General features: G+C 37.0%; 1 protein-coding gene across 1 annotated transcript; it reads left to right on the top strand.

The window, feature by feature from the left end:
* Positions 1-6,874: 6,874 nt before the first annotated feature.
* Positions 6,875-10,918, top strand: LOC140839026 (uncharacterized). The gene is made up of 3 exons (XM_073205653.1): positions 6,875-7,123; positions 8,834-9,711; positions 10,429-10,918. Exons 1-3 carry the CDS (start codon positions 6,875-6,877, stop codon positions 10,916-10,918), a joined length of 1,617 nt encoding a protein of 538 aa, XP_073061754.1.
* The last annotated feature ends 12,246 nt before the right edge of the window (positions 10,919-23,164 follow it).

Raw genomic sequence — 23,164 nt, 5'->3', positions numbered from 1 at the left:
ATCAGGCCGAAGTCTAGGAATAAGACGTACCGTCACCCCGATTGGGAGGGTAGGTGATAGATCGTCTTATTCACACCGGGATCCCTAGAGTTTTAGTCGAGTCGCATCTAGACATGATTAGGCTCGCATTTCATGATTTTATATGAATGACATTCATATCAGCATGTTTCATGTTTTATAGTATTTATATGCATGTTCACATGTTTATACTGGGATGTGTTCTCACCGGTTTTCCGGCTGTTGTTATGTCTGTATGTGTGCATAACAACAGGTGGGGCAGGATTTGGGTCGAGACAGAGATGATCGTGTTAGCGTGGAGATCTCGGGCCTAGCAGACGGACCAGTAGTAGTCTTTTGTTATGTACTGTATTTTATTACTGGTTAGTTGAGGATATACGGAACAGGACATAGATTTTATGTTTGTATGTTGTAAATTAAATAAAGAACTTGTGCTTGTCTAGTTACATTTTGATTTAAATATAAAAGCGAAAAATTGACCCACATTTTAGAATAACAATCCATTTAATCCCAAGAAAAAGATTTAGAGCCCGGGTCCCCACACATTTCAACACCATCGACGGCATAACGGCGTATTTCTCGATACCGGTCAATCCAATTCTCACTAATCAACATTGTATCATTCTAAATTCATGATTATTCTCATAAACATAAGATAATACTCAGATCTTGTATAATCTTAGCTCTAAACATGCTGGAAAAGAGTAGTAATCGCATCCAACATCCGTTATTCGATCCGGTTGCGTTTCTATGATAACAATTCTCTCAAGAACACATATATATAAGCATATCAGCATTTCCCCAATATGTAATTCTCAAAATATTATAGAATTGAACAATACTTACATCAACTTGTAGCAAATAAGGAGAGGAGTTCAACACTAAAATCGGATTAAAGTTTGGATGCTTAAATCTTTCACAATCACAATTTACAAGTGTAAAGAAAAGGTGAAGCTTCCCTCTCTGAAATCTGCCGAATTCTTGCTGAAATAAGAAGGAAATCGTGCCATGTTATATATATATTGCATGCCTACACACACATGGCAAAGCCTTTGAAGGACACGTCTCGCGCATATGCGCGGCATTACTCGCGCATGTGCGCGAGACCTACTGTCTCGGCAATTCAACACCTCGCGCATATGCGCCACTCAACTCGCGCATATGCGCCACTGCTTCTGAATGCGCCGCGCATGTGCGCCACTACTCTCGCGCATATGCGCCAATGTTTCTGTACCGACCGTGCATATGCGCGGCTAAACTCGCGCATGTGCGCCATAGCTGCTGGAAGGATCGCGCATGTGCGCCACTTTCTTCGCGCATATGCGCCGCTGCTACTGTGATTCTCATGCATATGCACGCATTCCTTCGTGCATATGCGCCATAGCTTCGGCCTTACTTATTCTTTTGACTATCTTTCACATCTTTATTATACCTTTCCTTTTCTTTTCTAGTCCAATGAAATACATCTACAATTATCTTAATTATCAACAAATCCATCTGATTATGATAACTAAATCCTCGAGCCTTACAAAAAGTATGGAAAACAAGTGACACTTTTGTTTTATTTTCGTTTTTGCACATGACATGAAAATTCAAGCATGATTTTTTATCCAAATTGTGTTGTTTATTTGCATTAAGGAGGCTGCCATGATTAGGACTTGATCAAGCACTGTTTTACATGAGTTTAGAGTCCTAGAACAAGCAACAAACGCTGAACAAAACGAAACACGTAAGATGGAACCGAAACCTGGTGCATGTTGATCTTAGGGTTCAGTTTTGGGTGATAGAGGCTCGGCTTGGGCTTGGCTTGGGACAGGGCTCGGCCAGGGTCGGGGTGAGTCAAGGGTAGGGTCCTAGCCACGCTAGGACCCGAGTTAAGATGTCTTGGAGCAGCTAGGACTCGTACCCGAGAGCCAAGGAATTGCGCGCAACGTTCAGGGGCTTGCGCATGGAAGAAGGCTCGGTCTGGGGACTTCGAGCTGGGTAGGGTGACTCCTTGGGGTCCTAGGTGAGTGCTGGAAGGGCTGGTTCAGGGGTTGGCTCGAAGGGTTAGTTCCTAGGCGCATAAACAAGAGTCATTGTCTAAAAAAGGTTCTCGGCCATGCAAGGAGCTGCGGTTGGGGCTTCGGTTTCTGTGGTTGGATCTAGTCCATGGGTTCTAAGGGTCATGGAGGGTGCCTAAGTGGGTTGGTCAGGGTCTGGTCCAGCATGGCTCGAGGAAATCGGGACATGGTTCGGGTGGAACTTTTATGGGTCAAGTTAGGGTTTTCTAGTTGGAAATCTATCGAAACACGGCTCACGGGGGTCGTGTCGTGGTTTAAAAGGGCTAAAATAATATAAAAAGTCTAAATTTTGAGTTTAAGAATTTAATATTAACGTTTAGGATTTTCGGAATTAAAACGGCTTCAAACGACTAATTACGAAGTAATTAAAAAGCCTAGTATTTAAGCTAAATAAAATAATGAGAATTTTAATTTAGTCTTAAATAATTATTTGGGACATGTTAGAGTTAATAAAAAAAATTCAAATTCAATGAATTTTATGTCTAGGGGTCAAACGGTAATTTTATACCTAAAAATTAGTAAACTTCATGGCAGTGCTCTGATTGCTGTTTTATATGTTAATATGATTATTTTAAATGTTCATGGTTATGTATATGTTAAAATGTTATTTTAAAATGTTTATGGATTTTATGATTCAATGTGGACATTTAAAAGACATGTTGCATGCTTGGTTTAAAAGAAAAACGTTATATACATGTTTAAATTTTTATAAAGTGATGTGAATATGAAACGTTTAATGAAGTGAAGTAATTTTGACTAATACGATGATATGTTGGGAATATTGTAAGAGTTATGGTCCTAGTGGGAGCCCGAATCGTGTTTCCTTGGATACAGATATGTATACGATGATATGTTAATACATAAGGCAAAGGCTCGGTTGACCAGTGAGAGTGTTGCTGATGTCCTCGCCGCCCAATATTGTGGTTACATGTAGATGGATCCATCGCCCAACACGTAGACGTAGATGAACACGAAAGTCACAATGAACGATCTGAATTCAACTAAAAAAAGGAATACATATGTTGATGATAATATGTATATGAATATGTTGAAGATGTTATGAAAATGTTTACGAAAATGTTTGTGTTTGAATTTTATGCATGTCATGAAAATGGTATTTTAAGTAAAAAAAAAATTCACTGTTGTTTGTGGTTTTATACGTATTATTTGGTATCAAGAATATGATGTGTTGAGTATTCAGACTCACTAGGTGTGATTCATGCAGGTGAGTATGATAATAATGTTGAGGGAGGCTTGGATGCCTGATTTTACTGGACTGGAGGTGCACATAACCCGAGGACCAGCGCTTCTATTTTCCGCATTTACGTTTATGATTATGTTAAAGATTTTTACGACTATTTGTTTATGCATTTTGAGAGAATTTTGAGAGGTTTAGTATGAGCTACACTTTTCAAATTTATTGCTTTTTAGGTTTGGTAAAATGTTTGACGATTTGACTATTTCCTTTGATTTTTAAATAATAGTTGGTTGGTTTATTAATTTAAAATGATGCAAAATATTTTTATGTATATGGGAGTGTTCGTGTGAGGACCCGGACGTTAATCATGTTCTTAATCATCATTGGGACTAATTAATCAATTATAATAAACAGGGTCTAAATTTTTTTTAAAAATAATGCGGAACGTAGTGACATAAAAACATATATACATCTCCGTATATAAAAGTACAAGTCTTGTACCACATACATTTATTCAACTAAGGTTTAACATCTAATGTCAAGCGTCCAACCCTATCTCTAATCCAATTCCAGAGCCTCCACTCTAATCACGATCTCTCTCTTCATCTTCGTGACCCTGAACCTGTCCCACCTGTTGTCATGTACACATACAGACAAGACAACAGCCGGATAATTCCGGTGAGAATATAATCCCAGTATAAATCAACGAAACATGCAATCATATAAACAAATATAAAGCATGTAACAGGTAACAACAATATGTATCAAAATCTGAAACATAATTAATCACAGATTGTCGACAATACTTGATAAGTGCAATTTATTGTACTTTTATTACTTGTTTTTAACTTGGAGTTTTGTGATTTTTGAGCAGGTTTTATTTGATATGTTGTTGTTTTTGTTATTGTAGTTTGGAAGCTTAGAAATGAGAGTTTGAAGTGATATAGTGATGAATTAGAGGTACAAAGGAAAACTAGACACGAGAGTTACCGCACCCGCGCCACAGCAAGCAGCGCCCCCGCGCTACCTGCTCGAACACACACCGCCCCCGCGCTGCGTACACGAGCGCCCCCGCGCCAGTTGCCGATGCATTACCGCACCCGCGGTCATGCAAGCGCCGCACCCGCGCTGTGACTTCCGCAGCAAATGATTTCTTGGCGAACAAACACCGCACCCGCGGTCTTACTATCACCGCACCTGCGGTCATGCACAAACATTCCTCCGGAAATTGTGAAACTTTGAAGACTTTGAGGAAATGGAGGGGAGAATGGTGTGCTACGTGATAGATCTTGTCTAGACTATAAAAGGTGTCTCTTTTTCATCATCTAGGTATGGAGAAAAACTAGAAAAAGGGTGGAGGCTATAAAGAACAAAAAAAAAGATCAAGATCATCATCTTCAACAATTTCTTGTGCATCTTGGGACAAAATCTTCATACACTCCAAAACTCTTGTTCTAAGTTCTTTCTTTCTTTTATTTTGATATGTTTTGTTTAATATTTATGTGTTGTTGTTTTATTTTCCTTATTATGAACTAAATCTTAATTCTAGAGGGATGATGGAACAAAACTAGAAACCATGTGTGATGATTTATGATTTATGCTATATGAGATTTCCTTATTGTTCATTTGTATGTTTCTAATTTTAATGCTTTCAATTTACTGGCCATATCTTGAATGATGATTATGTTTATAAATTATCACTTGGAAAAGGGAATTTATAAACAAGAAAGGGAAAAATACATCAATAGTATTTTTATAGTTCGGGAGGACATATAGTGCTATTGAAGCCATTAAAAGATTTGAGTGATTATTGTGTTATTTAATTTTAGATTGTTGATGGGGACGTTACAATCTTTTGTTAGATAATTAGTATCTACTTAGCACTCGGGAGAGGGAGTAGATGATTTTTAGAATTCTTAGCTAATGAATAAGAAGGGCAAATATAATATAGCTACACAAAATACACATGGTGGATAGTTGCGTGAAATCGGACCTCTAGATCTTTTATTCTATTGTTGTTCACTATTATTTGGTACTATAATTCAATTTAGTTTTAAATCTAGTTATTGGTATAAACAACTTCGTCAATTGATTTTTCTAAATAAAATCAAGACTATTTTAATTACAAGCATTAATATAAATTTAAAAATACATTCCTCGTGGGATCGACACTTGTACTCAAAATTACATTTTACTATAACTTGACGTTGTGCACTTGCAAGCAATTAAGAAAACACGCAACAAGTTTTTGGCGCCGTTGCCGGGGAGTGTAAAATTTGAATTTATATTAATATTGTTACCAATTAGTCTAAATTTTAATTTAGAACTATTTTTATTATACTACATTAAACACTGATTTGTTATTGTTTTTGATTAACAGTGCATGCGAAGATCGAAAAATCTTGACTTGCTTATCTTTGATCCTGAAATCGAAAGAACCGCAAGACGATTAAGAAAGGCAAGAAGAGAAGAGATTCGAGCAATGGCTGAAAACAGAGACAATGAAAATCCACCCCCTGCAATACCCATCAGAGATCATTTTAGGCCAGTATTGAATGCTCATTATTCTGGTATAGCACGAGGAACAATTAATGCAAACAACTTTGAGCTCAAGCCTGCATTGATAAACATGGTTCAACAGAATCAGTTTAATGGAGCCGCTACTGCAGATCCTCATCTACATCTCAGAACATTCCTTGAAATTACTGATACGGTAAAAATAAATGGTGTTTCTGATGATATAATTCGAATGCGTTTGTTTCCTTTTTCTCTTAGGGACCAAGCAAGAGGATGGCTCCAATCGCTTCCTTTGGGGAGTATCACTACATGGCAGGAGTTAGCAACCAAGTTTCTTGCAAAATATTTCCCACCTGCAAAGTCTGCACAGTTGAAAATCGAGATAAGTACTTTTAGGCAGACTGATTTTGAGCAACTATATGAGGCATGGGAGCGGTATAAGGAGTTGTTGAGAAGATGTCCAAACCATGGTTTTGAAGATTGGGTACAAATTGAATTATTTTACAATGGTTTGAATGGACAAACCAGAGGTACTGTGGATGCAGCAGCTGGTGGCACGATATTTGCAAAATCACCTGATCAAGCATATGATTTACTTGAACAGATGACCATTAACAGTTATCAGTGGCCGTCAGAAAAATCAGGAGTAAAGAAGCAAGCTGGAATTTATGCCATAGATCCTATTACCTCACTTACTGCTCAAGTTTCAGCTTTGACAAATCAAATTGCAGCAATGAATAAGACTGGTACATCAGAGGTTGAAAATGCATCGGTTGTTACTGAAGAACCACAAATTCCTGATGAGGCTCATTATATCAACAATAGGAATTTTGGTGGCTACGGAGGATATCGAGGTAACCCTCCCTCTAACACTTATCATCCTGGATTGAGAAATCATGAAAATTTTTCATATGCTAATAATAAGAATGTGTTGAATCCTCCACCGGGGTTCAATACATCAAAGGGGGAGGGAAAGCCTTCATTTGAAGATTTGGTAGGTACATTTGTTGCTGAGTCTGGAAAAAGGATGGCGAGAACTGAATCTCGTCTTGACAATATGGAGACTCACATGGGAAACATGGGTGCCACAATGAAATCTTTGGAAACGCAAATCGGACAGTTGGCCAACGCTCTAAAAGATCAGAACAAGGGGCAATTTCCCAGTAACACAGAGGTGAACCCAAAAGAGCAGTGCAAGGCAGTAACTTTGAGGAGTGGAAAAGAACTTGATGGTAAAAATTCCAATGATAAGGATGAGAAGGAGGTAACTGTTGAAGAAGTCGAAACTGAGGGTTCCAAAGCTGAAGTTGAAGTTGAACAACCTCCGGTATTTAAGCCGACTCTTCCATATCCGCTGAGGTTCAAGAAGAAGAAATTGGATGATCAATTTGCCAAATTTTTGGAGATTTTCAAGAAGATTCATATCAACATTCCATTTGCTGATGCTTTAGAGCAAATGCCAAACTATGCAAAATTCATAAAAGATGTGATGTCAAAGAAGAGAAAGTTGCATGAGTTTGAGACAGTGAAATTGACAGAAGAGTGTAGCGCCATACTTCAAAGGAAACTACCACAGAAACTCAAAGATCCAGGGAGTTTTACTATCCCTTGTGTTATTGGTGGTTCTAGAATAAATAAAGCTTTGTGTGATTTAGGTGCCAGTATTAATTTAATGCCTTTTTCTATTTACAGGACTTTAGAGCTTGGCGAGGTGAAGCCTAGCACTATTACCTTGCAGCTGGCGGATAGATCACTTACATATCCACGGGGTATAGTGGAGGATGTTCTGGTAAAGGTAGACAAATTTATATTTCCTGCTGATTTTGTCATTCTAGATATGGAAGAAGACAAGGACACCCCACTTATCTTTGGAAGGCCATTTTTGGCCACTGGAAAAGCTTTGATTGATGTGCACAAGGGTGAGCTTACATTGAGAGTAGGTGGAGAAGAAGTCATGTTCAACATCTACAACACAATTAAAGAACCAAATGAGGTAAGTACTTGTAATATCATTGATGTAATTGACTCATGTGTATCTCATGTTGGTGCAGGAAGATTGACAAAAGATTCCTTGGAGAGATGCTTGTTGGAATCGGCGTCAATACTGGATGAAGATGATTGGGATGTGCAAGAGGAATTACTTGCTCTCGATACATTGCCTATAGAAAAGATTAATGTGCATAATGTAGAATTACTTGAAGATGCAAATATAGAGGTAACAAAAGTATCCCCTGAATTGAAGGAACTTCCAAGCCACCTGTGTTATGCATTTTTAGGTGAGAAGTCGACGTATCCGGTAATTATCTCTTCTTACCTTTCATGTGATGAAAAAGATAAATTATTGAGAGTGCTGCGAAAGTATAAAACTGCTTTTGGATGGTCGATTTCTGATATTAGGGGAATTAGCCCCACTATATGCATGCATAAAATTTTGATGGAGGAGATGTATACTCCTTATGTGGATCATCAAAGGAGGTTGAACCCAGCAATGAAAGAGGTTGTAAAGAATGAGGTACTGAAATTGTTAAATGCTGGTGTAATTTATGCTATTTCTGACAGTAGCTGGGTATCTCCTGTGCAAGTTGTACCAAAAAAAGGTGGGATGACAGTGTTAAAAAATGAAAATGATGAGTTAATATCTACTCGTACTGTAACTGGTTGGCGAGTATGTATTGATTATAGAAAGTTGAACAATGCCACACGAAAAGATCATTTTCCATTGCCTTTTATTGATCAGATGCTTGATAGACTTGCAGGTTATTGTCACTACTGTTTCTTAGATGGATATTCAGGTTATAATCAAATTGCCATAGCACCAGAAGATCAGGAAAAGACAACATTCACATGCCCCTATGGCACGTTTGCCTTTAGAAGGATGCCTTTTGGACTATGTAATGCACCTGCTACTTTTCAGAGGTGTATGATGGCCATTTTTGCAGACATGGTGGAGGACATCATGGAAGTCTTCATGGATGACTTCTCGGTATTTGGCTCTTCTTTTGATCACTGTTTACATAACCTATCCCTTGTTTTGCAGAGATGCCAAGAAAAGAACCTAGTTCTTAACTGGGAGAAGTGTCACTTTATGGTCCAAGAGGGCATTGTTCTTGGACATAAAGTATCTTCTAAGGGATTAGAGGTTGACAGAGCCAAGGTGGTTGCAATTGAAAAACTCCCTCCGCCAAAGAACATTAAGGGAATAAGGAGCTTCTTAGGGCATGCCGGGTTTTATCGTAGATTTATCAAAGATTTTTCTAAGATTACTAAACCTCTGTGTAATTTGCTTGAAAAAGAATCCACCTTTATTTTTGATGATGATTGTCTGCAGGCATTTGAGAAGATCAAGAAAGCATTGGTAACTGCACCAATCATGATAGTGCCGGATTGGGAGCAACCCTTTGAGCTGATGTGCGATGCCAGTGATTATGCAGTGGGTGTGGTGTTGGGACAGAAACGTGATAAATTCTTCAGATCAATCTACTATGCAAGTCGTACCATGGATGCTGCACAGCAAAACTACACAACCACCGAAAAGGAGATGCTCGCAGTAGTATTCGCCTTTGACAAGTTTAGACCCTACTTGGTAGGTACAAAGGTAATAGTTTTCACTGATCATGCAGCTATCCGATACTTATTTGCCAAGAAGGATGCAAAGCCACGTTTGATAAGGTGGATCTTGTTGCTCCAAGAGTTTGATTTCGAGGTAAGGGATAGAAAGGGATGTGAAAATCAAGTGGCTGACCACCTGTCAAGACTTGAGCGAGAGGAGAAGGAAGAAGAGGGAGCTATACAAGAAACTTTTCCAGATGAGCAGCTCTTTGAGGTAAACTCTGTACTTCCTTGGTTTGCTGATATTGCTAATTATTTGTCTTGTGGAATCCTTCCTCCAGATCTGAATCATCACCAGAAAAAGAAGTTCTTCCATGATATCAAATTTTTCTTTTGGGATGATCCTTGTGTGTATAAGAGATGTGCTGACCAAGTGATTAGGAGATGTGTTGATGGAGAAGATGCACAAAAAATTTTAGAACAATGTCATTCATCACCGTATGGTGGACATTTTGGGGTAACAAGAACAGCAGCTAAGGTATTGCAATCAGGTTTTTACTGGCCTACTTTGTTCAAAGATAGCTATACCTTAGTGAAATCATGTGATAGGTGCCAAAGGTTAGGGAACATTTCTAGGCGTCACGAATTACCATTGACAAATATTTTGGAAGTAGAACTTTTTGATGTCTGGGGCATAGATTTCATGGGACCTTTTCCCCCTTCTTTTGGTCAATCTTACATATTATTAGCTGTAGATTATGTTTCGAAATGGGTGGAAGCAATCGCCACCAGTACTAACGATGCTCGTGTTGTAGTTAAATTTGTGCACAAGAACATTTTCACAAGGTTTGGAACACCAAGAGCTATCATAAGTGATGAAGGTACGCACTTTTGCAATAAAATTTTCAATTCACTAATGGCTAAATACAATGTGAAGCACAAAGTGGCATTGGCATATCATCCTCAGTCAAACGGACAAGCTGAAATATCCAACCGGGAAATCAAACAAATCTTAGAAAAGACTGTCAATACAAACCGGAAGGATTGGGCTATAAAGTTGGATGATGCACTGTGGGCTTATAGGACAGCATTCAAGACACCTATAGGAATGTCTCCATATAGGTTGGTTTTTGGTAAAGCCTGTCACTTGCCACTGGAATTGGAGCATCGAGCATTCTGGGCAGTTAAGAAGTTCAATTTTGACTTGAAAGCCGCTGGTGATGAAAGAAAATTACAGTTAAACGAAATGGAGGAGTTCCGCAATGAAGCCTACGAAAATGCCAAGATTTATAAAGAACAGACCAAAAAGTGGCATGATAAGCTCATTGTACGAAAGGAACTAAAACCAGGACAACAAGTACTCTTGTTCAATTCCCGTCTTAAGTTGTTTCCTGGTAAGTTGAAATCGCGTTGGTCAGGCCCATTCTTGGTGGAGACAGTGTATTCTCATGGGGCCATCGAGTTGAAGTGCACTGATGGACGAACTTTCAAGGTGAACGGGCAAAGAGTTAAGCCATACTATGGGAATGAAGTAAGGCACCTCGACAACATTCTTTTGGGCGGGTCAACTTGATATCGACTCATGGTAGTCAGGCTGATGACGTTAAAACAAGCGCTTATTGGGAGGCAACCCAATTCTTTGATTCTTGTTTGCATTGTGATTTCAGTTTTTATTTTATTTTAATCATGTTATTTTTAGTTGTGTATTTTTAATATAGTGTATGTTTATATCTCCCCGAATTTAATGAATCCCAATTGTTTTCTTTTCAGGATTGAAAATTTGAGAAGAAAATATTTTGACAAAACAGGAGTGCCCTTACAGTCTCATAAGCACTGCACCTATGCTTGAGGTGCATTCAAAATACAGAAAATTCGAACAGAGAGCGCCCCCGCGCTTCTTAAATCACCGCCCCCGCGCTGTGTCAATGGAATAAATTCATGCAAATGCCGAGAACATAGCGCACCCGCGGTAGTTTAAGACTGCCCCCGCGCTGAAAATTCGAACAGGTACCGCACCCGCGGTGCTTCCATTACCGCACCCGCGGTGTGCCATTTTAAGAACAAAATCGGGCATGCTTCTCCATTTCCGAAAATTCCTTCTCAAGAACACCTCTTCCATTTTCGAAATCTTCTCTCAACCAACTCTTTTCACACTCATTTTTTTTTGTGATTCCTTCCTCAAATTTACTACTCTCAACCAAAATATCTTAAACCATTCCATAAAATATCATTTCTTTCCATCAAATTCACAAATCAAACCTAGGGTTTGAAAAGGGGTTTCGAATTTCTTCAAGATTTGAGTGGAAATTTGTTTTTGTTCTTCAAGAAACATTTCAACAAAACAAAGGTGAGCAAATTCTAGCAAATTTGTGTCTAAATTCGAAAATTATTGGGAAGGAAGAAATTATTCATCTTGTGAAGAATATTGTTGATGTTGGGATTATTGATTGATTGATTATTGTATACATTGTTGAGGTGTGAAATTTGTGAAGTTGTAGTTTGGGAGATTGAAATAATCTTGTATTTGAAAAGTTGGGTTGCATTGAGGTTGTGTTGCAAGGTGTTTGACAAAATGCCCCTGAAAAAAAAGTCATCAAAGGGTGCTTCTTCATCAACAGCAGTGAACTATGATGCGAGTAGATTTTTTAATGAAAAAGCGGAGGAACAATATGGTAAAATTTTGATTCGAAGCATTATCAAGGAGAGGGGTTTTGATTTTAGTTACCCTGATACACAAATTGAACAAATGCTTAAGGATCGACAGTGGGAGGAGTTTGGAAGACAGCCACAGGATGCTGTCATATCATTGGTGAGAGAGTTCTATGCAAACTTGAAGGTGAGACATGATCGGTTAGTGGTGTTTGTGAGAGGTAAAGAGGTAGCTTTTGATGCTCGAACAATCAACACTGTATATGGCTTTCCGGAAATAATGCACGATGAGTACGAAGAATACAAAAATGGGAATGTTGATTATGAAAATATTCTTCAAACTATTTGTACACAGGGAGCCGAATGGCGAATGAGAGACAATGTGCACTTAAGCCTTGCAAAGTCTGACCTCAGGGAAATGGCAAAATATTGGTATTCATTCATTACTGCAAGAATAAAGCCTACAGAACACACCACTACTGTGATTAAGGAGAGGGCCATCCTCATATTCTGCATTATGACAGGAAAGACAATCGATCTAGGTCGATTGCTTCAGAACTCAATTTACGATTATGCATGTGGCAAATCTCCGAGTGGACTTCTCCACCCCTCTCTCATCACTGTTTTATGCCAACATGTGGGGGTTACTTGGGCACCAAATGAGGAAATTCTGAAGCCGAAAAATCCCATTGTGATAGAACAGGCATTTATGGGATTCAGAAATAACCAAGCTGCAGCACGTAGAGCTGAAAGAGAATTCAATCGGAGAGCTGCAGAGAGGCGTGATCAAGCCCAAGCTCAAGAGCCACAGCCACAGCAAAGGCATAGGAGAAATAGGCTTAATCAGTTGGAGGAGGATATAAGGGTATCACGCCAAGAGATGGATGCTTTTCGGTATCGGACCGATACATTCATGGATTACATGATGGATTTCACATCAGCCTTGGCTCATCAGTTTCCCTCTGCTGCCACTTCGGGACATCCATTTCCACCTCCTCCACAGTGGCCACCTGTCTACCACCCGCCAGAGTTCCAACAACAACCCAACCCTGATGACGATGAAGAGGATGATGGCAATGACCACTGACGGTCGTTGCCCAGTGTATGTGCATTTCCTTATTTTTCATACCTATTTACATCGAGGACGATGCACATGATTAAGTTTGGGGGAGAGTTATTTTATTCTATCTTTGTGTGTTTTGTTTATTTAGAGTGTTTATTTGTTTATTTGCTTTTGTGTGTTTATTTACTTAGTGTATTTTTGTGTGTTTAATTTTTTTTTTGGTTTATTAAGTGTGTTTGTAGTATTTTAGTCATGAAATGTTTAATGAATTGGCCAATGATAAAAATACTTTTTGGAAAAGCAATGTCATGCATCAAATTCATGTTAATTGACCACTTTGAAAATTTAGAGAATAATCATGAGATTTGGTGAATTTGAGACTTAAAATTTCTATAAAACTTTGTGATTTTTATTTGACATTGAAATAAAATTTTTGCAAACATATAAATGATTTAGGCAATCTTTGAATTTATTTGGGCCATGTATATTATTCATAAACATTCATTTGAAGCCTTTTTGAGCCTATATGAGAAAAGAGTTGTGTTTTTAAATTCCTTGGAAGCCAAGCACATTTCTTTTTGAATATATATGTATTTGGTTGATGCATTGAGACATCATTTTCACGATAATTAGAATTCTACTCTTTGATGGTGAATTGAGATTTTGTCTAGAACTATCCAAACATCACTCGAGGCGAAATACGGACAAATTATGATTTAGGAATGATTTAGGTGATTTTTGGATCGATTGAGCCTTTCAAGCTACCAAATAAATTAATTTATCATTTGTCACCTCTTTGAACTTATATGAATTTGAATGGCACACTTAAATATGTGTTAAAGACCCCCATTCAAATATTTTTTTCAAGAATCCCACAATTAACAACCTTTTGAATATCTTATACAATTAATTCCTACCTTCTCAAGGGAGTAAGAATTTGAAAGAAATTGATTTTCTCCTACAAAAGAAAAATGACTAATGATACATTGTTGAAAATTGGAGAAAAAGGGAGAAAAAGAGATGAGATGAATAAAGAAAAGAAAAAGATAAAAATTGGAGATTGAAAGAAATAGTGGAGTGTGCAAAAGAGAAGAAATTCAATTTACTCCCTTATTTGAACTCTTAGACTTTATTTGTAGCCATGAACCAAGCCTAACATTATAACCATTAAAAATCCTATTAACCTAGTCATATTTGTCCAATATACTAGTGGAGAGTGATTGGGAGAATCTAGCCTATGGACAATCGATAAACACCGTCATTGAGTAAGAATTTTGGTCAATTTTTCACACACCTCATTGCATCAAATAATCATTGGGTATCCATTTCTTGAATGAATATTGTTTTGAACCCAATTTTTTACCGAAAAAGACCTTGTGATATGTGTTTGTAAAAATTTGAAATCAGTTGATAATGATTTGAAACATGGTTGAAGAGATTTGAAGTTAGAGAACAAACCAATCACATGATTTTATCCGGATAAACAAGTGGTTAGATTGACTTGAATTGTAAATGCATGATGGATTTTGAAATTATGTTGAGGCCAAGTTCTTTAAAATATTTCATGACTTGTTTGTTGTTTGTTTGATTGTTTATTTTTGTTGTTTTATTTTGCTCGGGACTAGCAAAATCTTAAGTTTGGGGGAGTTTGATAAGTGCAATTTATTGTACTTTTATTACTTGTTTTTAACTTGGAGTTTTGTGATTTTTGAGCAGGTTTTATTTGATATGTTGTTGTTTTTGTTATTGTAGTTTGGAAGCTTAGAAATGAGAGTTTGAAGTGATATAGTGATGAATTAGAGGTACAAAGGAAAACTAGACACGAGAGTTACCGCACCCGCGCCACAGCAAGCAGCGCCCCCGCGCTACCTGCTCGAACACACACCGCCCCCGCGCTGCGTACACGAGCGCCCCCGCGCCAGTTGCCGATGCATTACCGCACCCGCGGTCATGCAAGCGCCGCACCCGCGCTGTGACTTCCGCAGCAAATGATTTCTTGGCGAACAAACACCGCACCCGCGGTCTTACTATCACCGCACCTGCGGTCATGCACAAACATTCCTCCGGAAATTGTGAAACTTTGAAGACTTTGAGGAAATGGAGGGGAGAATGGTGTGCTACGTGATAGATCTTGTCTAGACTATAAAAGGTGTCTCTTTTTCATCATCTAGGTATGGAGAAAAACTAGAAAAAGGGTGGAGGCTATAAAGAACAAAAAAAAGATCAAGATCATCATCTTCAACAATTTCTTGTGCATCTTGGGACAAAATCTTCATACACTCCAAAACTCTTGTTCTAAGTTCTTTCTTTCTTTTATTTTGATATGTTTTGTTTAATATTTATGTGTTGTTGTTTTATTTTCCTTATTATGAACTAAATCTTAATTCTAGAGGGATGATGGAACAAAACTAGAAACCATGTGTGATGATTTATGATTTATGCTATATGAGATTTCCTTATTGTTCATTTGTATGTTTCTAATTTTAATGCTTTCAATTTACTGGCCATATCTTGAATGATGATTATGTTTATAAATTATCACTTGGAAAAGGGAATTTATAAACAAGAAAGGGAAAAATACATCAATAGTATTTTTATAGTTCGGGAGGACATATAGTGCTATTGAAGCCATTAAAAGATTTGAGTGATTATTGTGTTATTTAATTTTAGATTGTTGATGGGGACGTTACAATCTTTTGTTAGATAATTAGTATCTACTTAGCACTCGGGAGAGGGAGTAGATGATTTTTAGAATTCTTAGCTAATGAATAAGAAGGGCAAATATAATATAGCTACACAAAATACACATGGTGGATAGTTGCGTGAAATCGGACCTCTAGATCTTTTATTCTATTGTTGTTCACTATTATTTGGTACTATAATTCAATTTAGTTTTAAATCTAGTTATTGGTATAAACAACTTCGTCAATTGATTTTTCTAAATAAAATCAAGACTATTTTAATTACAAGCATTAATATAAATTTAAAAATACATTCCTCGTGGGATCGACACTTGTACTCAAAATTACATTTTACTATAACTTGACGTTGTGCACTTGCAAGCAATTAAGAAAACACGCAACAATACTCATAAATCTACAATTCAGACTAGACTCAATCCTAGTCTAGGGATCCCGATTTCCAGATGTTGGTGTTACTATATCGACCAACAGTAATAGAAAAGACTCCAGTTCTATCCACGTCAATATAGTATCGATCACCAGTAATAGAAGAAGCACTGATTCTATCCACATCGGTATAGTATCGATCAACAGTAATAGAAGAAACTCCAATTCTATCCACATCGATATGACATCGATCATCAGTAATAGAAGAAGTTATAGTTCTATCCACATCGATACGGTACCGATAGACAGTAATAGAAAAAGCTCTAATTCTATCCACATCGATAACCAATCCTCTGGTGACAGACTATGGCACTGTTGCCAATACACTATCTTATGACATCGTGCAATGTGCCCGTGGCGATCCCACCACTATCAGGCACTTCTGTCATAAAATTACTCTTCTAATAACTGCTATCTATAAATCAAGAGAACAAGTACATCAATCAAATCAGTGCAATATCAATGCAATAAAGTAAAGTATGTGATTTAGGGAAACTCAAGTCTAAACCGACTTAAGTCGATCTCCCAATATCACATTGACTTATACCTTTATCTTCTCGGTCGGACGAAGACGAAGTCTCACCTTCAACTCTGTCCATACCCAATCTGGAAATGACAATATAAAACAGGCACAATATCAATATCAAATTCCATTCAAGTCATGACATTGATTAAAACTCATTCTATATCAAATTCGGCGGCATAACGGTGCAATTTCGGTATCCCGATAAATCAAATACCAATCAATTAATATCAAAAACTCATAATTCTCAACAATACCAAGCCAAAACATAATAAATCCACACCTCCAAGTTCCGGCCACAATCTGAATTTTTACAAAAATTGTATACGGCATCCGATCAACGATCCGTTTACGGTGTTATGATCTCTATCTACTCAAGAACCCATTGCACCAATAAAATCCATAATTCCCCAACATATTATTTTCGAAATTTTTGGAAATAGATGAAAATTACCTCCCCTTGAAGCTCTTAAGGTAAGGATCAAGAATCTATACTTGGATTAATAAGTTGATGGTTGGATGTTGCAAAATGAAGCTTTGAAAATAAAAAAAAACCATTAAGGAAGCTAGCCATGGATACTCTCGGTTTTTCCCCATGTCAATTCTGAATTTCAAGTGAATGATGACACGTTCAAGGGATGGACAAGACAAGTGTCCCACTTAAATTTCCATATTTGCACTTTAGTCACTCAACTTTTCACTAAGTGCAAATTGGCCCCCGCTCAATCTTATTAATTCAATTCAATTCTAAATAATTCCATTTCAATCCTAAATAATTCCATTTCAATCCTAAATAATTGCAAACATCTTGGAATATAATTCAACACTCCAAAAGTTTCCAATTACATACTCTCGGATTAAAATAATATCATCTTTATTATCTCGGGCCTTATATTTCTCCCCCTCTAAGATACGATTTCGTCCTCGAAATCACAGGTAATCAAGTCAGATATCAACACGAAACGTATACAAGAGGTAAATCAGAAAACTTATCTCAATGAATCAATTCTGAAATTTCAATCTCATATCAGATTCTGTCTTTCAGATAGTCTCATTGACCTACTGACAATCTTACTGTGTTTTCAACAACAGAATAATCTTCGTTCTGAAATGTTTTTCTTTACGGATCTCTGATTCCAATCTGGAATAAGAATTCAAGAAGTATAATATCGTAATACCCCCTTAAAATAACTCTAATAAAATCAGTCTCACAATACTGGCTGTATAACATCCGTATATACTAATTCATAGCTCATCAAATCTTTTTATCCCATTCAAGGATATATTAAATCTTCGGCCTCAAATACCAATCGTCACCATCCGACGTCGGCATATTAAGTCTGTCTGGTCTGAGCTATCTTCATTCTCTTCTGAATTAGCTACATTTTCTTTGTCATATCTTTGACCGTATCAGATCCTATCTCAGGTGTCTCCGAGATATTATTCTTATACCAAAGAAATCTGCAGTACTCACTGTACAATGTGTCGTCTGTAACTATCTCATTATCCATCTGGTAATCTGATAACTATTATCGTACAATAATTCACACAGCGACAATATGTCATATCAACTAGTGCTAGCATCCAGCACTGGAGCTCCCTAGATAACTTCCAATATCTGGATAGTACACTCTGGCTATCTGTCAGTCGGTGGATAATATAAGAAAGAGCTCATAGCATATTCTGTCATAAGTACAAATTCAATCAAAATTCACAATCTGCTATAGTCTACTTCTACATTCTGGTTACTCTGACCACTTCTCTGACATCAATCTGTGTCATTTGGTCATGTTTGTACGTTATCTGGTACAAACTAATAAATATAGATTGAACAATCTCTCAATCACAATCATATCACATCACAATCTGGAAAGTATTACAATGATTTTATTACAAAATTCATCGAAATATACTTCCTATGTCTAGTCAGAAATATACAAATCTTGTAATAAATCTTCTGATTTCTATCTTTCTGTCTTCATTTATTGGCAATTCAGGCATATCAGTACAAATTCTGCCAACATTCTAGTATAAATTCTGCCACGACTGATTTAATCTGTCTATATCAAAAACTATCTGTTCGAATTATCATACACTTTCTGTTACCTGAATGAATACTGAATCCATTTCTGTGCGCTTCTTACACTATCTGTCATTTCAAATTCAAACTATTTGGTGTAAACAAATCAGTTAATAATATAAATTAAAGAAAAATACCTACCTGATATTCGGTTCTGATTATTGATATCAAATTCTGTTGTACAAATATGAAACATTTGACCTCACAAGATAATCATTCTCATACAATAAAGGTCACATACCTGCTACTCTGCTCTGATTATCGAAATCGAATTCTGAACATTCTGATCAAATTTCTGGACTGCTGTAATTCTCGAATCCAACTCTGATTCGGTTTGAACAGTATATAATCTCAACGGTTTACAAAAATCTGTATCAGACACTGACTCAGAATAATAGTACTATCAAATCAGATTCGAAATATCAATAATCTATACTGATCTAGTGAGTTCAGTAAACTCATAAAATTTCAATTTCTGGCAATACTGTCAATTCTGACTAATCAATCATATCTTCATGTCGCTCAGATCAACTGCTATATATCATCTGCAAATACAATATGCCCCCAAACAATATAAGCCGTCTCAAATACTGTTTTAGAACAATAACAATACTCAATAAGATACAAAACAACAATCGTATAAGAAAATCTGCCAACTCAGACCAAAAATAAATTTATGACATTTCTGACATTTCTGAAATTTCTGATATTTCTGATCTTTCTGATATCGGTATCATTCTCAGTCACTGATCATGATCTCAACTGTGTCAAAATCAATCGGTATACTAACTTCAGATATCGCATATTCTGAATACAATCTGTTTCAAGCAGGATTCTTATCTTAATAATTTCTGTATACAATAATCACAGTTCTCAGAGTATTCAATACAATCTTCAGATATTTGATTCAATCAATCAGATGCTGCAAATATATCAAAATATCATAGATACAACGAGCATGTAATCATCTAAATATCTCTGAATATACTGAAACATGCCACAGAGAAACACTAAATTAAATGTAACTCCTGGTCTGTACTCTTCTACTGATCTTTCAATTCTTTCAATTCATTCAGTGTCATTCTGTACATTCAATATCATTCTGTACTGAATTCTAAAACAACAAACAATACCTGGTATCAATTCAATTCTAAAATTTATCCTTCTGATATAAAACAAATCTGAAATATTATCTGGGCAAACATCAGCCAACTCGTACATCACTGGCAAATCTGCCAATGCTAGGCTCGATTTCAGTATATCTACTGAATACATAAGGATACCATCTGCTCCTTTCTGTATCAATCGAGTCATAAACAATATAGATATCAAAGGAATTCTAAATCTAGAATCCTTACCGTAAAATCTCTACTCAACAGTCCTATCTGGTCTGAATTTTATACTCTCCTAAAAGGAATCTACAATAGTTCTGTACTTGTTCAGCATATTAATATCAATAATGCAGTCAAATCAGAAAACACAAGTACATCATAATCTAACTCAATCTTATTCTCATTTTACTGTAGTATACAATATTTTACAGAAATCTCTGATATCAATCTTTCTTTCCCAAAAGGTACAACGATTAATACTACAGCAATACAGACCCAACAGGTGCCATATATATCAATGCAACTCAGTCAAAGATAATTATAAGAAATGCATTAGTATATATCAATACATATGCAATATAATCATAAAAGAACAGTACCTGCCACTATATCATCAAGTGCCTCTTGGGTCTGTTCCTCGATCACTACCACCAGATGGTTGTGCTCCCTGAAATCTTCGGGACCCTTTCTGTGGACAGACTCTTGCAAAATGTCCAGACTGTCGACAGATATGGCAACTACCAGTCACTCCCTGGCATTGCTCCATGGGATGTCTTCCTCCGCACATTCTGCAGTAAACTCCAGTATAACTCGGGCTCGAACAACTGGAACTAGAGGAACCACTCCCTAACTTCTTGAATGGCTTCTTTCGAGCTTTCAGCAAATCTTTCTTTCCACTCGTGCTGCCGCGATCAAATCGGAGAGGGGATTGCTGTGTCTGGGGTTGCATCGCACACACCCTTTTTAGTTGTCTAATCAGACTTGCCTCCGCTCTCTTTGCTCTACTCAAAGTATCAGCAAAATGGCAAGGTCGCTGCATATTCATCAATGCAACTATCTCCGAGTTCAATCCTCTGATGAGTTGATCTGCTATAGCTTCATCATTCCCAATTACATGAGGAGCAAAATGCAGTAGAGTAGAGAATTTAGCCACATATTCTTCAATATTCAATTGACCTTGTCTCAAATTCTCAAACTCTGCTTTCTTATCCTCTCGGTACGAAACTGAGAAAAATCTTCAGTGAAATTCAGTTCTGAATATTTCCCACGAAATCATTGTACCTCTCTGTTCTAACATTCTTTTACTTGTAATCCACCAACTCCTAGCAGCTTCTCGTAACTGGTTAGGCACCATTTTAACTCTCTGTTCATCTGTACAATCAAGTAAATCGAACAGTATTTCTATGTCATCAAACCAGTTCTCACAATCTTCAGACGTTTCGATACCACTCAGAATCGGCGGCTGATATAACTGAAACTCTTTCAACTGTATTTCCATCCGAGTTTCTGATACATCTATTTGTTCAACCGAAGTACTGCCCCGTTCTGGAATTCTTCGTGGAGGTATATCTGCTTATCAAAACATTAGTACCCAAATACTACAAATTTGTTCCAATCTTTCTCTGATCATCTTACTGCTGATCAAGAATCAAATCTGATTCACACTCAATAATACATATTACCAATTCAAATCAGATATAACATGTATTTTAAAGCAGTAAAACATGATCTCATGCTAGCAATCACATGCAAGGAAAGAAAACTCAATCTACCCCGCTCATTCTCTTCTATCTCAGTCTAAAGGATCTATCGCTCTGATACCACCTGTTGTGAGGATCCGAATGCTAATCATGTTCTTAATCATCATTGGGATTAATTAATCAATTATAATAAACATGGTTTAAATTTTTTTTTTTAAAATGATGCGGAATGTAGTGACATAAAAACATATATACATCTCCGTATATAAAAGTACATGTCTTGTACCACATACATTTATTCAACTAAGGTTTAACATCTAATGTCAAGCGTCCAACCCTATCTCTAATCCAAGTCCGGAGCCTCCACTCTAATCACGATCTCTCTCTTCATCTTCGTGACCCTGAACCTGTCCCACCTGTTGTCATGTACACATACAGACAAGACAACAGCCGGATAATTCCGGTGAGAATATAATCCCAGTATAAATCAACGAAACATGCAATCATATAAACAAATATAAAGCATGTAACAAGTAACAGCAATATGTATCAAAATCTGAAACATAATTAATCACAGATTGTCGACAATACTTATAACTCTACAATTCAGACTAGACTCAATCCTAGTCTAGGGATCCCGGTTTCCAGATGTTGGTGTTACTATATCGACCAACAGTAATAGAAAAGACTCCAGTTCTATCCACGTCAATATAGTATCGATCACCAATAATAGAAGAAGCTCTGATTCTATCCACATCGGTATAGTATCGATCAACAGTAATAGAAGAAACTCCAATTCTATCCACATCGATATGACATCGATCATCAGTAATAGAAGAAGTTATAATTCTATCCACATCGATACGGTACCGATAGACAGTAATAGAAAAAGCTCTAATTCTATCAACATCGATAACCAATCCTCTGGTGACAGACTATGGCACTGTTGCCAATACACTATCTTATGACATCGTGCAATGTGCCCGTGGTGATCCCACCACTATCAGGCACTTCTGTCATAAGATTACTCTTCTAATACCTGCTATCTATAAATCAAGAGAACAAGTACATCAATCAAATCAGTGCAATATCAATGCAATAAAGTAAAGTATGTGATTTAGGGAAACTCAAGTCTAAACCGACTTAAGTCGATCTCCCAATACCACATTGACTTATACCTTTATCTTCTCGGTCGGACGAAGATGAAGCCTCACCTTCAACTCTGTCCATACCCAATCTGGAAATGACAATATAAAACAGGCAAAATATCAATATCAAATTCCATTCAAGTCATGACATTGATTAAAACTCATTCTATATCAAATTCGGTGGCATAACGGTGCAATTTCGGAATCCCGATAAATCAAATACCAATCAATTAATATCAACAACTCATAATTCCCAACAATACCAAGCCAAAACATAATAAATCCACACCTCCAAGTTCCGGCCCACAATCTGAATTTTTACAAAAATTGTATACGACATTCTGTCAACGATCCATTTACGGTGTTATGATCTCTATCTACTTAAGAACACATTGCACCAATAAAATCCATAATTC

Source organism: Primulina eburnea, chromosome 8 (assembly GCF_022965805.1).
Source record: "Primulina eburnea isolate SZY01 chromosome 8, ASM2296580v1, whole genome shotgun sequence".
Classification (NCBI taxonomy): Eukaryota; Viridiplantae; Streptophyta; class Magnoliopsida; order Lamiales; family Gesneriaceae; genus Primulina; species Primulina eburnea.
The sequence above is the reverse complement of the archived record's forward strand: the minus strand, read 5'-3'. Positions and strand labels throughout refer to the sequence as shown.